The sequence below is a fragment of the Oncorhynchus gorbuscha genome, linkage group LG11 (genome assembly GCF_021184085.1).
Source record: "Oncorhynchus gorbuscha isolate QuinsamMale2020 ecotype Even-year linkage group LG11, OgorEven_v1.0, whole genome shotgun sequence".
Classification (NCBI taxonomy): Eukaryota; Metazoa; Chordata; class Actinopteri; order Salmoniformes; family Salmonidae; genus Oncorhynchus; species Oncorhynchus gorbuscha.
In genome coordinates, this window is record NC_060183.1 from 72,040,941 (window position 1) to 72,055,279 (window position 14,339).

The following is a 14,339-nucleotide window of genomic DNA, read 5'->3' on the forward strand; positions in this document are numbered from 1 at the left end:
AAACCAAAACACAGGACGTGGACAATGTCCAATAAAAATGTGAAAAGTACCTTGGGGGAGCTGAGAGTGGGGGAGCTGGGGTAGGAGGCACTGGAGGCCGTGTCAAGGTTCTCTGTGGAGGAGAACGAGGGCTCCTCCTGGTCCTGCTTCAGCAGGCAGGGTAGGCTGCTGTTAGCACTGCCAGGGACAAGCTGCATATCTGGAGGGATCATCGCCAACCACACACACAAAAGGATCAAACAGGGGTCTATAGTATATACCTAAAACAAGCAAGTCTGACGAAGATGGTACAATGTGAGAGAGGGTCGGTTTTGTGCTGATGTTTTACAGCAGTTGACCGTGGTCAAATAAGGAGGAGTTAGTGTCCCATTGAGCAAACCATTCCAGAGTACAACAACCAGAGTGCACACATGCAGGAGGGAGACAGGCAGCGATAGACAGACAGAGACACAGGTGTGCTGTACAAGTCAGTGCCCTGGTTAAACCACATAGGAGAAGGTGTGACTATCAGACCCATACAACACAGTGGTGTTATCACCACAATGTTCCAGCCCAGTGTTCATTCCCCATGCAGTCTTTAGGGCTGAGTCTCAATAGTCTAAAGTTGCTTCCTCTCCTTTTCTCCTTACCTCTATCTGCACTGACCTGAAAACACAGGCTAGAGAAAAATGGCGGATGCCCGGGAGCTGCTTTCATCTGTCCAGTCCTTTTTATGTCAGAGCAGATGAAGGAGAGGAAAGGAAGCCACTTTAGACTATCGAGAACGCACCCAGACGATGTGTGACTATCAGACCAGAAAAGCACAGTGGTGTTATTATCAAACAGTCTTACAGCCCAGTGTTTTCATTCCTCATGCAGCAGACGCCACTCCACCACTGTGATTATTAGTGTCCACTCGACAGACAGACATGGTCGTCTACCTGTGCTACTGCTCTCCTCCCTATCCACCTCGGCCTCACTCTTGCCACTGGTTTCGTAACCCAGGTCTTGCAGGTCCACCTGCACGCCCTTGTCTTCCTGCTCCAGAGGGGGCGCTAGAGGCAACACCCAGGCAGGCAGGGATTAACAAGAGAAGATTCAGATTCTCTCTCTTTCGGCTTGATCAGATGCCGAGGGTGTGATGTCATCATTGCATTTGGATTGTGTCGTCAAACGTTAACATTTGATGTAACAATTGAATCACACAGGCAGTAGTTTAATTCTACACAGAGCCAGTCACTGTCATTCGTTGTCATGCTATGCAAAGCTCCCTTTAGTGCATCAATAACAGTAACCGAAAGGCTTGGCTGTCATGCTCGACACACCAGTACATGCACTTCTTGCAATAGAGGTCTATGCGCATTTATAAAAACACAGCTCAGCAAAGTGCAGGTTGCACACATTCCTCTAAAAACGTATGTCAAGACAAACATTTTCAAACAAAAAGCTGATTCCAAATTCCTGACGTTGTGTTGTTCAGTCTAGATCTGTGCTTTAAATTAATCTTGAAAAACAAAGTAGCCAACAGATCCGGCTCGAAGGGCCATATAAGAAATAGTAGGAAGGTATGTCATTTTTAAATGTATGTATGAATCTTATCAACAATTTCACCTCAATTATTGTTCCCTTACCTCTCTGTGTTGCTACATGACTGGTCTTCTTGGAGGAGTTCTGCAGAGCTATGATGGACTGAGCCGTGGCCAGCTTCTCCTCAAGGCTCTTACAGGCCCTCTTCCTCTCCTTCAAAGCCTTCTGAAGGCTTTCCAGCTGGGCCTGGACATCTTGTGGTGGTACCCAAGCTCCAGGCTCCATCGTCTTGGCTTCCCTCTCCCTGCGTCCCCTCTCCTCCTGCAGGTCGTAGAAGGCCTTCTGGAGGAGGCAGATGTTATGGTGGAGTTCTAGGGGAGAGGGGGTTTCAGCCCCAGGGGTGGTGTGTCGTGTGGGGTTCTCACTGGTCTGTTGGTGGGTGGGTTCAGTGGAGCCCAGGTCGTCCAATGCTTCTCTCTCCTGTAGAGTTCTCTGTAGTCTGTCTAGCTGATGTTGTAAGTCAGAGCTGGTTTGAGCTGCTCTGGTCGTGGTAGAGGTGCTAGTGCTCGTGTTGGTACAGTGAGCTGTGAGTGAGCCTATGGCCGACTCGGCTGCTCTGAGACACTCTGAGAGATGCTTGGCAACCTGCTCAGATCCTAGGCTGCTCTTCATATCGGACGCAAACTTGCTTCTTCCATGATGTTTTCCCCAACCTCTCTGTTCCTTTGTTTCATTCCCTCTCGGAATCTCATTCTGGTCTTCCTCTGGCTGCCTGCCGTAATTTCCCTCCAGGCCTGCGGGGGCAGTGTTGGCAGTGCCCTGCTGTGCTGCGACAGCCTCCTCAGCTGACCTCAGCCTCTCCTGCAGCTCGACGTTCAGCCGGCTCTGCTCCCACAGCGCCTCCTGCAGGGAGTCCGCTTGCTGCTGCAGCTCCACGTTGAGGCCCAGGGGGTACCCTGAAGGCCCTGGAACTGAGGTTTTCAGGACCAGAGGGTCAAGAGAAGCACTGACCTGCCGTAAGGCCGCCTCCAGCCTCACGCACAGCTCCTGGGGGTCCAAATGACCGTCCAGGGCATTGGCGGATGACGAGGTGCCGGGGAGTGAGGCAATGGCCACCTCAACCATGTTGAGGCACTCCACCAGCTGGGTGTTGAGTCCCTCTTTCTCCTCAAGGGCTTTCTGGAGCTCAATGCATTGTCTCTGGAGTTTGTACTCTGAACCAGAGCCTAGTACTCCACCCTGGCTGTTTCTGTCCAGATTGCAGGCTGTAAGATAAGTGATGGTGGACTCGGCGGCCTGCAGGGCTTCCATATAATGACAGTTGAGCCGGTCTTTCTCCCGGAGCTGGGCTTGAAGTTCATCCCACTCGGCCATCTGCTCCTCCAGACGGTCTATCAGCTGCTCCTTGTCCTGGCACTCCTGGTGGAGGAGCTCCAACTGGGATAGGAGTTCGGCGTCGGTGGGGGCCTGAGCTCGGAGGAACTCAGTCTCCAGGCCCTGTCTGATAGTCCCCCTAGTGGTGCTGCTTTGGTTAGAGCCTGGGCTGCAGTGCTGGGTGGCTCTAGGAGAGCTGTGGGAGTCAGAGTCTGACGTTTGCTGGTCACAGTGGTCTTCCAGGCCTAGTTGATGTAGTACTTCTCTGAACATCTGAGAGGAGACCTCGTCTGACGCCTGGTTTACCGACTCCCTGCTGCCAGCAGTGTCTGTTTTGTTGTGTCTCACGGGGACGGGCAGGCGAGATTTGACACCAGCCTGCAATACAGAAACAAACAGCAGAGCAGGAATATTAAAATGTGTGCAAGTCTCCTCTTTGCTTCATGTTTCTTTCTCATTTCGTTGCCAGTACTTACCCCATGTCTTGCTATGCGATATGAATGTCCCTTGGCAGGCTGTGTGTGGCTGTTCCCCTGTGTGGAATGACCCTGTGCTTTCCCCCTCTCTTCTCCTTCAAGCAGTTTCTCTCTACCATGAGCTCCTCCCTCCTGCTCCAAACGCAGCCTCTCCATCTCCTGGGTCATCGTCACCATCATGTCCGGCTGACTATCCGACAGGGTCTCTACGTCCACCACCGCTTCAGTCCTCTCCAGCTGCTCCTTCAGCAACTGGATAATCTTGCGGTGACCTTTTGCCTCTGACCTCAGCCTCTCCAATGTCTTGCGGAGGTCGCCCTGTGCGTCGCCGATGTCGCCCAAGGTGTCGGCGCTCTCCTTGGACTCCTTGGATTTCTCCTCCTTTAATTGACCCCTCAGGTCCACATTCTCTGACCGCAACCTCTGTAGCTCCTCCCTAAACACACATAATTATTAGTGGAAAAGCACAATCGCTTTCCTCCTCCTCCTTATGAAAATGTACCCACCCCCCTTAAAGCACAGGAATTGGATAGAAGATGAAGGTGACTCACCTGAGGTGGTTGACTGATAAGGCCCCACAGTCAGACAGAAGAGAACAAAGCTGCTCCCAGTTTCTGTCCCTCTCCACCTCTCCCTGCTGGCTGCTCTGTGACTGGCTCTCACTGGTGGCTTTGGAAGACCAGGGAGGCCATATCCCTCTCTGGATCTGGGCCAGGGTACTGCTCACAGTCACATCAGCAGATTGGTGGCCGTCATTCAGCCTTCCATCTACCACCTGAAAGGGAATTTTTCAGAGTGTTTGAGAAGTACTGTACGTGGTATGGTGCACAATGCTCAATGTATACTTTCTCACGTCAAAATTCCAAGGAACTCCTCAGATTAGGAAAAACATACCCACAACACATATTTAATGTGCTCTAATTGCTATGGTTCTTTAGGATGCATAAAAGAACTCAACATATATTTTCCTTATCACCAATCTTTAAATCAGCCCTGCCTACCTGTCCAAGGCCGCTGTCCGTCTGGCTCCCTCTGTCCTTGCCAGAGTCACTGTGGACTCTGTCACTGTGCGGTGACTTTTTCTCCTGTCTCCGCTCTAGATGCTGCTATAGTAATGGGATGGGAGGCGTATGTGACACATGGCTTTGTAACGGAAAAAAAAATGCAATGAGGGAACAGAATTCATAAGACAACACGGCACCACAGCAAAGGCAGAATGGCGTGACAGCGACGTGTCTTAATGTGGCATGGGGTAAGAAAAGACTGTTTCATGGGACACATAAGAAAGAACAGATACGGAGTTAGGAGGGGTGGAAAGAGATGGTAAATGCTGTATACTACAGAGACATAATGCATTAGTTAAGAGGTAAAACAGATATAGGATACAGTACTGCAGATGTAAAAGTGTTTGGTAAGGAGACAGAACAAACTAACATACATCAGTGAGGGTTCAGGGTCAAAGGTTAGATCAGTAAGAGGTTAGGGGGGAGGATTAGAATGAAGCTGTGCCCAGGGCTCTAAATTAAAATGTGCCACATGAAATGTAGGAGCACCAGAATATATTTATTGATTGAGATACAGCCTGTATTGGGCCTGGATGCATTCTAGCTGCTTTTAAAGCACATATTGCCCTAGAAACTAATATGTAATGCTGTAAATATGTTTATTATATAAGCTAAAATGTTGATCCGAATACCGGTCAATGAATTTAGTCATTTGTGGAATATTAGATTTCTACAAAGCACTATTTTCCCATTGAGATGCATTACTTTGAACATTTTAAACAGTCTCTTTAGAAATGTCAGGTTTGTGATGAAGACATGCAAGAGATCTGTAGTTCATTCATTGATCTCCTGAAGAAGATATCCCCGTTCCTTTCCTTCTGTGCCACCAGATGTTTGGATATACTGCTGAAGTTACCTGGTTGTTAGCTAGTTAGTCAAAGGGCTAACATGCTTGAACAAAGTGTAAACAAATGGTAGAGAGGCTCGACTCGCAAGTACTTTTTGAACGGCCCACGAAATGGTTTTTGAATGTAAAATGTGATCCCAGCGTCCCACTGAAATGTGGGTGAGTAATTTTGACCTGGTTGGGCTAGAAGCCAGACGATTTCGCTGTAGTAAATGGTACAACCATGACGCTAATGAATCTGCACTCGTGTGTATGTCTTAGATTTTTTTCATAGTCTCAAATGGGTTGATTTGAAATTGGACATACCTCTTTCCCAGAGCTGCTTTGTGATAGATTGTGGTCTGAGCCCTCAGTCAATGAGAGCGTCCTCTGCAGGTCCTCATTCACAGCCAGCAGTCTACTGACATAGTCCTGCAGCTCCATCACCTACAGGAGATACAATTCATCAGTAGTGATGTACACCTTGCATTAACCACTAGCATTGGATACTTAGAAACAATAAAAACGGTTTCCCTCCAGTTTAGCTCGTCGGCTCGATGCCAGAATAAAAATACATTATTTAAAGGAAAGAGGTATGATAATGTATAAATAAAATAACATTACGTATGAATCAAATATGACATATGAAGTATAATGCAGTGAAGTAAAAGCTGACCTTCTGTCGGAGCTCCTCTACAGACAGATGGTCCAGGCCCTCCCCCTCTCCTACACAGATACTCATGTAGGACGTCTGGTCTGCCATGAAACTACCCAGGGTGTCAGCTGGAACAGAGGAGTTACTTACTACCAATATACAGACTGCACTTTAACTTCAGGTATGCGCCACTTTATATTTAAAAGGAACACTCATTTAAGTCTGTGACTGACTAACACCAAGGAACCCAGGGTTGTGCACTCTAAAGAGACCCTGCATTTCAAGCTTCTCCTCGAGTCCTCGAGTTTCCCATCCCGGCTCTACTGTCCTTGTCAATGTGCTGAGACATCGTCAGGGCTTGTGATGATGCGATAGCACAGTATTCTGGTTCTCACCGGTGTCATTGGCGGCACCCACCCCTCCCCCGCGGTTCTTGATGACTCCGAGGCGGGCCTGCAGGGAGGCGTTCCAGCGCTGGGTGTCCTCCAGCTGATGCCTGACACTCTGCAGCTCCCTGGGGTCAACGTGGCCCTGGCCCTCGCGCCCTGCAGAGACATGATTGGGTTAGAGAGACGGAGGACCAGGGTGTTCTTTAGGCACTAATGTAGCAGGCGTAAAAGAAAACGACTGAGCAGAGTTCCCACACCCAGTTTTAGGTGGAAAAGGAAGCTAGGTTGAATTAGCTGTATTCATGTAAACCGGATACATCCGGTAGTTGGCAACTCTGCTAAGGGTGTTTAGGTACCAAACGGAAGAATAAGGACTAAAACAGGCAGGGACTGCCTGGACTTTACAACATCTTAAAACGTTTTTCTACGATGTGTGCTAATGAATACACCGCAGATGTTTTTACAATGTGTCCCATCTTAAAGCAATGTGAATGTTCTTGGTCCACTAAAAGTCCTATTTCTAACCATAACCGAGTCTTTATTTAACTGCAAAGAGTGACTGGCTGCAACCCACGATTCCTAGTTCGAGAGACCAAGACAAGATGAATAAAACACTATCTACTGAATCTACTCAGAAAGTGGGGTGAAACACTTGAAAAAAATAAGAAATATGCTCACTGTTTGCTACTCCAAAATGTGATCTTTAGTAAAGCTTCGGTTCTTCTTGTATGTTGGGTCACCACACTTCATTTAAGATCACCTCTGGGAGCAACACACATTAGCTTCTGCCCTTTCCAGTTCCTATGTTACGTTTGGAAGTGTATATTTAGTTTGCGTTTATCAAGATCACATAATCGAGCATGAATAAAAACCTTATGCACAGGTGAACTATGCATAGAACAGACATATCAACACTCAACAGCCTGGGGTTTGGGTCACTGCATGTAGAGTTACATAAGGAAAGAGTCCATGGAACAACGCGTCAAGTGCACCCATGTTGTTTACATTCTATTATACACACAGGTTCATTCAAATCATTCTACATGCGGTACTGAATTCAACCACCTAGATTGGAATACTCAGTGAATATCTAACATTAGGAACACCTTCCTAATATTGAGTTGCACCCCTCCCTTTTGCCCTCAGAACATAGACTCTACAAGATGTCGGAGCGTTCCACAGGGATGCTGGCCCATGTTGACTCGAATGCTTCCTACAGTTGTGTCAAGTTGCCTGGATGTCGTTTGGGTGGTGGACCATTCTGGATACACACAGGAAACTGTTGAGCGTGAAAAGCACAGCAGCGTTGCCGTTCTTGACACAAACCGGTCAACTGGCACCTACTAACATACCCTGTTCAAAGGCACTTAAATATTTGGTCTTGCCCATTCACCCTCTGAATGGCACACACACAATCCATGTCTAAAGGCTTGAACACCCTTCTTTAACCCGTCTCCTCCCCTTCATCTACACTGACTTAAAGTGGATTTAACATCAAGAAAAGGATCATCCAGGTGAAAAACCTGTATTTACCTGTTCAGTCTCATGGACAGAGCAGGTGTTCTTAATGTTTTGTACATTCAGTGTACGTACAAGTCACTCTTACAATGTATCCAATTTCAGTTTGTGTAGTTGTTGCTTTAGCTTTCTGTAACTTCATAGCAAGTACGGTCTGCATGTGTAGGTGCATATCATGTCATGATTGCAAGGTGTCCCAATATCATTTCCATTCTAGAATGCCCTCCTAGCCAAAAATAAATTATTCAACACTGCTGTGGTATAAAATATAAATAATGGACAAAATAAAATGTATCCTATACTGAACAAAAATATAAAACGCAATAAGTAAAGTGTTGGTCCCATGTTTCATAAGCTGAAATAAAAGATCCCAGAAATGTTCCATATACACAAAAAGCTTATTTATCTCAAATTGAGCACAAATTTGTTTACATTGCTGTTAGTGAGCATTTCTCTTTTGCCAATATAATCCATCCATCTGACAGGTGTGGCATATCAAGAAGCTGATTAAACAGCATGACCATTGCACAGGTGCACCTTGTGCTGGGGACAATAAAAGGCCACTAAAACATGCAGTTTTGTCACAACACAAGGTCACAGATGTCTCAAGTTGAGGGAGTGTACAATTGGCATGCTGACTACAGGAATGTCCACCAGAGCTGTTGCCAGATAAGTGAATGTTAATTTCTCTACCATAAGCCACGTGTTGTTTTAGAGAATTTGGCAGTACGTCCAACTGGCCTCACAACCACAGACCAAGTGTAGAGCGTCGTGTGGGCAGTTTGATGATTTCAACGGTGTGTACAGTGCCCCATGGTGGCGGCGGGGTTACGGTATGGGCAGGCATAAGCTACGGACAACGAAAACAATTGTATTTTATCGATGGCAATGCGAATGTACCATGACAAGATCCTGAGGCCCATTTTTTGTGACCAACAGATTGCATATCTGTATCCCAGTCATGTGAAATCCATAGATTAGGGCCCAATTCATTCATTTAAATTGACTGATTTCCTCATATGTAAAATCTGATTTCCCGTAAAATCAATGAAATTGTTTGTATTTTTTTCTGTATTTTATATTTAACTTGGCATGTCAGTTAAGAACAAATTCTTATTTACAATAACGCCTAGGAACAGTGGGTCTGCCTTGTTCATGGGTAGAATGACAGATTTTGACCTTGTCAGCTTCGGGATTCGATCTAGCAGCCTTTCGGTTACTGAGCCAACGCTCTAACCACTAGGCTACCTGCCGCCCCGTATAAATATAAAGCCACTATAAAGAGCAATTCCCTCTACCGAGCAGCATTGAATACGAGCCCAAGGCATCTTACCTATATTTATATAGCTGGCTCTCTTTATAGGGGAGGAATGGTATGAACTGGAAGGCAGATGGGCGCACGCACACACACAGGCTGCACCATAGATGAATAAATCAAGTTCAGACGGTCACACCTATACAGAGCTCTCTCACTGGCACCTGGCCTCATCAATCAAGATTCTATGTTGGTATGTGTCCTAACACTGCAGCCACTGAAGCATTGCACTACTAAACAGTGACATTCCATCACTCTATGTCGTTGAATTCAGTTCAGCATGTAGGATGATTTTATCGACCTGCTTATGTTTTGTAAACAACGTCGGTAATATGCTTGAAACGAATGCACGCTTCTCAAGCAAGTGCACACTTTGGAAGAAGGGTAGAGAGCAGGGAAGCAGCCACAGAGAGGTTCTCTGTAACTGCCCCAACCCTGTAGGCTGTAATTGAAACAGCTTACAGATGGCTTGATAAGAGTGTGTGGGTACTAACTGCTATGTTTCTAATAGAGCAGACATTGGATACGTGACAATGATTTCATGTGATATGCGAGTGAAGTAATGCAACGAGACAGACAGATTTTTAATGGATAAACAAAAACAAAAGTAGAAGATAAGCAAATGAGTAAATGTAAGCTGGAAGTGAGGAAGACAGACGGACAGAAACACATGCATTATGTTTTATTGTGCAGAGTAGCTCAACCAGGACAAAGGAAATGACTTTCCAGGTGAGAGGATGAGTTTATAGGGAGGTGCCAATGGGGACATTAACAGATTAGAGAAAAAAAAACAGACCATTGCAGTCTTGTTTTAGACATGCAGATGGGGAGGATGCTGATGATGAAGATGACAGTGAACAGAAGACAGCAAACAGATGAAAAAATGACCAGGTGGACAGCAGGCGTGGCAACACCAGGCAGTGTTAGAACATGTAGCGACCAAACTGACAATGGTTGATAGCATGCATGTGTGTGCCTCTCTCTTTCTAAGATGGTACTTTAATAGGAAGTTATACTATGAATAAAATGTTAGTGTTGAACATTTTAAATAATATAGTTGGTCTCTACTTCCTCAACTCAATATAGACATTGTTCCTTCAGCTTCAGCCAGCTGTCTAGTTCAGGAAACAAAGGATCAGAACCCCCTCCTCCCTCTCATTCTTTCCTCCCTTGTCTCCCCCTCCTCTGTGCCCTTCCTAGTTCCATCTCTCTAGTCTCCCCCTTCTCTGTGCCCTTCCTAGTTCCATCTCTCTAGTATCCCCCTCCTCTGTGCCCTTCCTCTCTCTAGTCTCCCCCTCCTCTGTGCCCTTCCTAGTTCCATCTCTCTAGTCTCCCCCTCCTCTGTGCCCTTAGTTCCATCTCTCTAGTCTCCCCCTCCTCTTCTGTGTACTACTACTGCACCTTCTTTTGAGAGCTTGGTTCTGGCGATCTCTCTTTCCAGGTCTTCTCTGAGCTCCTCGTTGCTCCGGATCCCTTCTTCCAGCTGCTGTCTGAGGAGCGTCACCGCTGTCAGCTCCATCTGGAGGGCGTGAAGACGCTGGGCACTGCAAAACACACAATGTATGAATTACTATTCCACATATACACACACAAGTAGACAAATCTAATTGTATGTGTCACATGCTTCGTAAACAGGTGTAGACTAACAGTGAAATTATTACTTGTGGACCCTTCTCAACGATACAGATTTTTTAAAATTTTTATAATAGAACAATAACAACATGAGGAATAAATGAGTGACACAATGAGTAACGATAACGTGGCTATGTACACGGTGTACCAGTAGACAATATCTGTCTATGGAGACACCGGGTATTGCAACAAAAAAAAGAAACATCTTTGAATGCCACACCAACCAAAGCATATAAAAAAGGTCTTTGGTAAGGCTATTTCAATTACATGGCAATATGTGGATTTAATCCAATCTGATAATCGTCCAGATACCTGTCCTGTTCTTTGACGGTGCGAACCAAGCTGGAGTAGAGCTGCTGCTCGGCCCTCAGGGCACGGTTCAAAGAGCGGTGCTCCACCTGCAGGTCAGCCAACAAGGGCAGGACCTGGGGAGGAAGGGGGGCACAGGTCAAAGGTCAGATGCCACTCAATCAGTTGCTATACAAGGGTCATATTCATTGTGCATGCAATGGGAGTCGTTTTAAAACGTTTCGAAATGGAAAATGAGTGATCGTTATTGGACAGGTCCAGGTAGTCCCGCCATGTGTCAGTCAGTTTTGGTGCCTAATGAACAGGACCCAGGTCACGGTGAGTTTATTCTCATGCTGGACTGTTTTTGACATGCAGACCAAAGAGTTTGCCTTTGAGTCTGACTTTGTGTTGTTGAACACTTTATTTTCACACAATTAAACCAGACATCACAAAAGGTTGTGACTTTATTGATTTTTGATGTAACACTCGACTATGGTACATTCAGACATGGCCATTCTTCTGAAGATAGATGGCACACTACAGCTCATAAATACGTTTCAGGCAGGGCTTGCTTTTGCGTGGTGCTACCTCTTGTTGGCTGTCACCACCGATGATGGTCCTCTCCCGCTGAGGGAGGCCAGGGAGCGAGTGCGCCACCCTGGCTTCAGCAGCCTGATCCTGGGGCTCCTGGGTCTGACTGTCCCCTCTCTGTCCCAGACGCTGGTGGAGGTCCTGTCAGCATATACAAAGCAGAGAGACTCTGACGTCAAACTAGTTATAGCAAATGAAAAAAGTGCCCTCGAAGGAGTTTTAAAAAATGAATGTATTGAAGTGAAAGTATCGCTCAGATGTGTTAATTTCCTTTTGGAATTTACAATGACTGCAATATATTATTTATAACTGAGCCATGCTCAAGAGGTAGTACAGGTGGTGATGGCCAAAATCAGTTCAAGGACAGCCAGGTTAACCCTGTGCAAGCTACCTATGAAACCAGATGGCACCAGGTAACCTCCTGAGCCTGCTTGAGTGTGTGTACATGAGTGTCTGTGTAGATTAGTAGCCGTGTGTGAGGAGACCACTGGCCATCCCACTCACGTTTATAATCTCGTCTTTGGTCTCCAGGGTGGTGGTGAGGGAGTCTATGCTGGCCGCCTGGCCCTCGATACGCCCCTCCAGCTCAGACAACACTGACTGGAGATCAGCCAGGGACATCTGGAACACAGGAGAACAATGGGACACCCATGTCATCGGCGCCCGGGAAGCAGTTGTTGTTGGGGGTTAAGTGCCTTGCTCAAGGGCAGAACGGCAGATTTTTTTCCCACCTTGCTGGCTCAGGGATTTGAATCAGCTGCAGTATGACTGTTCTCACCTTGAGCTCATTCTCCCTCTTCAGAGACTTGTTGAGAGCCTCAGTCTTCTGAGCCAACTCCTTCTTCAGGATGACCACTGTCTTCTTGAGAGGGACCTTCTCCATGCTGTCTTCGTTGTTGTTCCTCTTGGAGAGGTCACCTACAGAGGGAACAAAACCAGTAGAGGACATTAGTGGGGTCAGGGTGTTGGTGGACAAAGACAGTTTGTACTTCGGCCAACTGCGGTTTTGTTCATTGGTATGTCAAACTGTTCAGCACAGCTTGCAGCTTTAAGAGGTAAAGCCTCTCACCTTCCCTCTCCTCCAGTCTCTCCTGCAGCAACTGGATTGTCTGTCTGAGCTCCAGCACCTGGGACGGTGCAGGTTCCTTCTGCCTCAACTCAGCCAGGAACTGGTCCCTCTCCCGGCCGCGCTCCAGAAGTTTCTGGCAGAGGAAATCAAAATCTAAACACACCGGCTCTCATAACCTTGCCATTAACTTTATTCAACGTTGTTCTACCAAGACAAATCAAGGATGGCCAATGTGCAGGTTTTATTCAAGCCCAACATTAACAAAACTATACTTTTTTCCTTCTTTTTTTCTTTTTTACTTGTGAGGTGCGTTAGAGCTGGGCAGGAGCAAAATGCTGCACATATTGTAGCCAGCCATGATTTAAATCCTAAACTATCAAAATCACAAAATAGTAGCGTACTCTGCACCAATCCAAATAACTCTGTCCAAACTCACAATGATGATGGATTCCTTCTCGGTCAGCAGGGCCCTGAGCTTGGCCATCTCCAGGTAACCCTCCTGTGTTGCAGTGGAACTAAGTTTCTCAGCGGAGGCCAGCTGCTGCTGCCGGGTACACAGCTGTCGCCTCAGCTCCTCGATCTCCTGGATGCGCTCAGACAGTGTCCTGTTATAGTGCTCTGCTGACTCCTGGAGGGAGAGAAAACATGAGAGATCATAAACACTAACCCTCCTGTAAAAATATTACAAGGTTAAGACAAATAGAATGTGAGTGTGGATGTTGTTAGACAGAGACTTTCTCATCACAATAAATCAACCAGTAAAAGTGCCTCCAGTGTGCATGTGTGTACCTTGAGAAGCTGGTCCTTGCTGCCGATTGTGGCCAGCAGGCCCTCCACGGCGCTCTCGTTGTCTGCCACCAGCCTCTCACGGGCCTTGACCGCGTCCACCAGCATGGCCTCTGCCACCTTTAACCTCTGACCCATCTGCTCTGCAAGGTCACGGGCCTGAGACTGGGACTGGCTCAGCAGGGCACTTGCCATCGCCTACACACACAGACAGAGTCATGTTTACTCATCCAACTTTATCCTTCTGGGATTAACCTCTTTTGCAAGATATACTAGGTCAATATTATATCAAATCAATATATCATTGAACGACAGCGTGTTTGGTGAATGATGTCACTGTTTTGTGAGTATTGATGCCTGTGTTAAAAGAGTCTTTAAATTCAGGTAATATTTTGTGAGTGTCAGCTAGTAATACATGGGATTTACTTTCTCCTTATGCGTCTTCCTACCTCCATGTCCTTGGTCTTGCCCTCCAGGGACAGCTGCAGCTGACTGATGATGGAGTCCTTCTCCCTGCAGGCTCGGTTCAGGTTGTCCTCCACATCCTGCTTGGCACGCTGCAAGTTCTTCATAGTGTTGGCAAGGTGCTGCAGCTCCACGTCCTTCTCCTTGATCAACGCGTCAAAACTCTGCAGGGAGCAATTGAGAGTGAGAGACCAACATGATGTTTACCCTAGCAGTCCTTGCAACTCCATATAGGAGGTAGTGTGTGACTTAATTCAATATGATATGCAGGGTTGGTGTCAATTCCATTTCAATTCAGTCAATTTAGTAAGTAAATTGAAAATTAAATTCTCCTCAATGAGGGAAATTGGAGGAGTTGACATTTTTGTTGACTAACTAAACT

The 14,339-nt window shown here is 46.6% G+C and overlaps 1 protein-coding gene across 5 annotated transcripts in view; it reads right to left on the reverse strand.

Annotated features, from left to right (window-relative positions):
• Nucleotides 1-14,339, reverse strand: part of cdk5rap2 (CDK5 regulatory subunit associated protein 2) — a 49,453-nt gene that overhangs the window by 307 nt on the left and 34,807 nt on the right. For 3 of the 5 annotated variants that reach the window (XM_046290350.1, XM_046290351.1, XM_046290347.1), the window contains 18 exons: nt 13,942-14,121; nt 13,496-13,690; nt 13,143-13,334; nt 12,707-12,839; nt 12,416-12,555; nt 12,142-12,258; nt 11,635-11,778; nt 11,068-11,180; nt 10,525-10,667; nt 6,297-6,446; nt 5,923-6,029; nt 5,574-5,693; nt 4,358-4,462; nt 3,908-4,131; nt 3,357-3,792; nt 1,611-3,258; nt 921-1,034; nt 51-199 (listed from right to left, as the gene is read on the reverse strand). In XM_046290350.1, the coding sequence (XP_046146306.1) occupies nt 51-199; nt 921-1,034; nt 1,611-3,258; nt 3,357-3,792; nt 3,908-4,131; nt 4,358-4,462; nt 5,574-5,693; nt 5,923-6,029; nt 6,297-6,446; nt 10,525-10,667; nt 11,068-11,180; nt 11,635-11,778; nt 12,142-12,258; nt 12,416-12,555; nt 12,707-12,839; nt 13,143-13,334; nt 13,496-13,690; nt 13,942-14,121 (4,410 nt within the window). The remainder of the gene's footprint in view (nt 1-50; nt 200-920; nt 1,035-1,610; nt 3,259-3,356; nt 3,793-3,907; nt 4,132-4,357; nt 4,463-5,573; nt 5,694-5,922; nt 6,030-6,296; nt 6,447-10,524; nt 10,668-11,067; nt 11,181-11,634; nt 11,779-12,141; nt 12,259-12,415; nt 12,556-12,706; nt 12,840-13,142; nt 13,335-13,495; nt 13,691-13,941; nt 14,122-14,339) is intronic. The other 2 variants (XM_046290348.1, XM_046290349.1) reach the window with 2 other exon arrangements.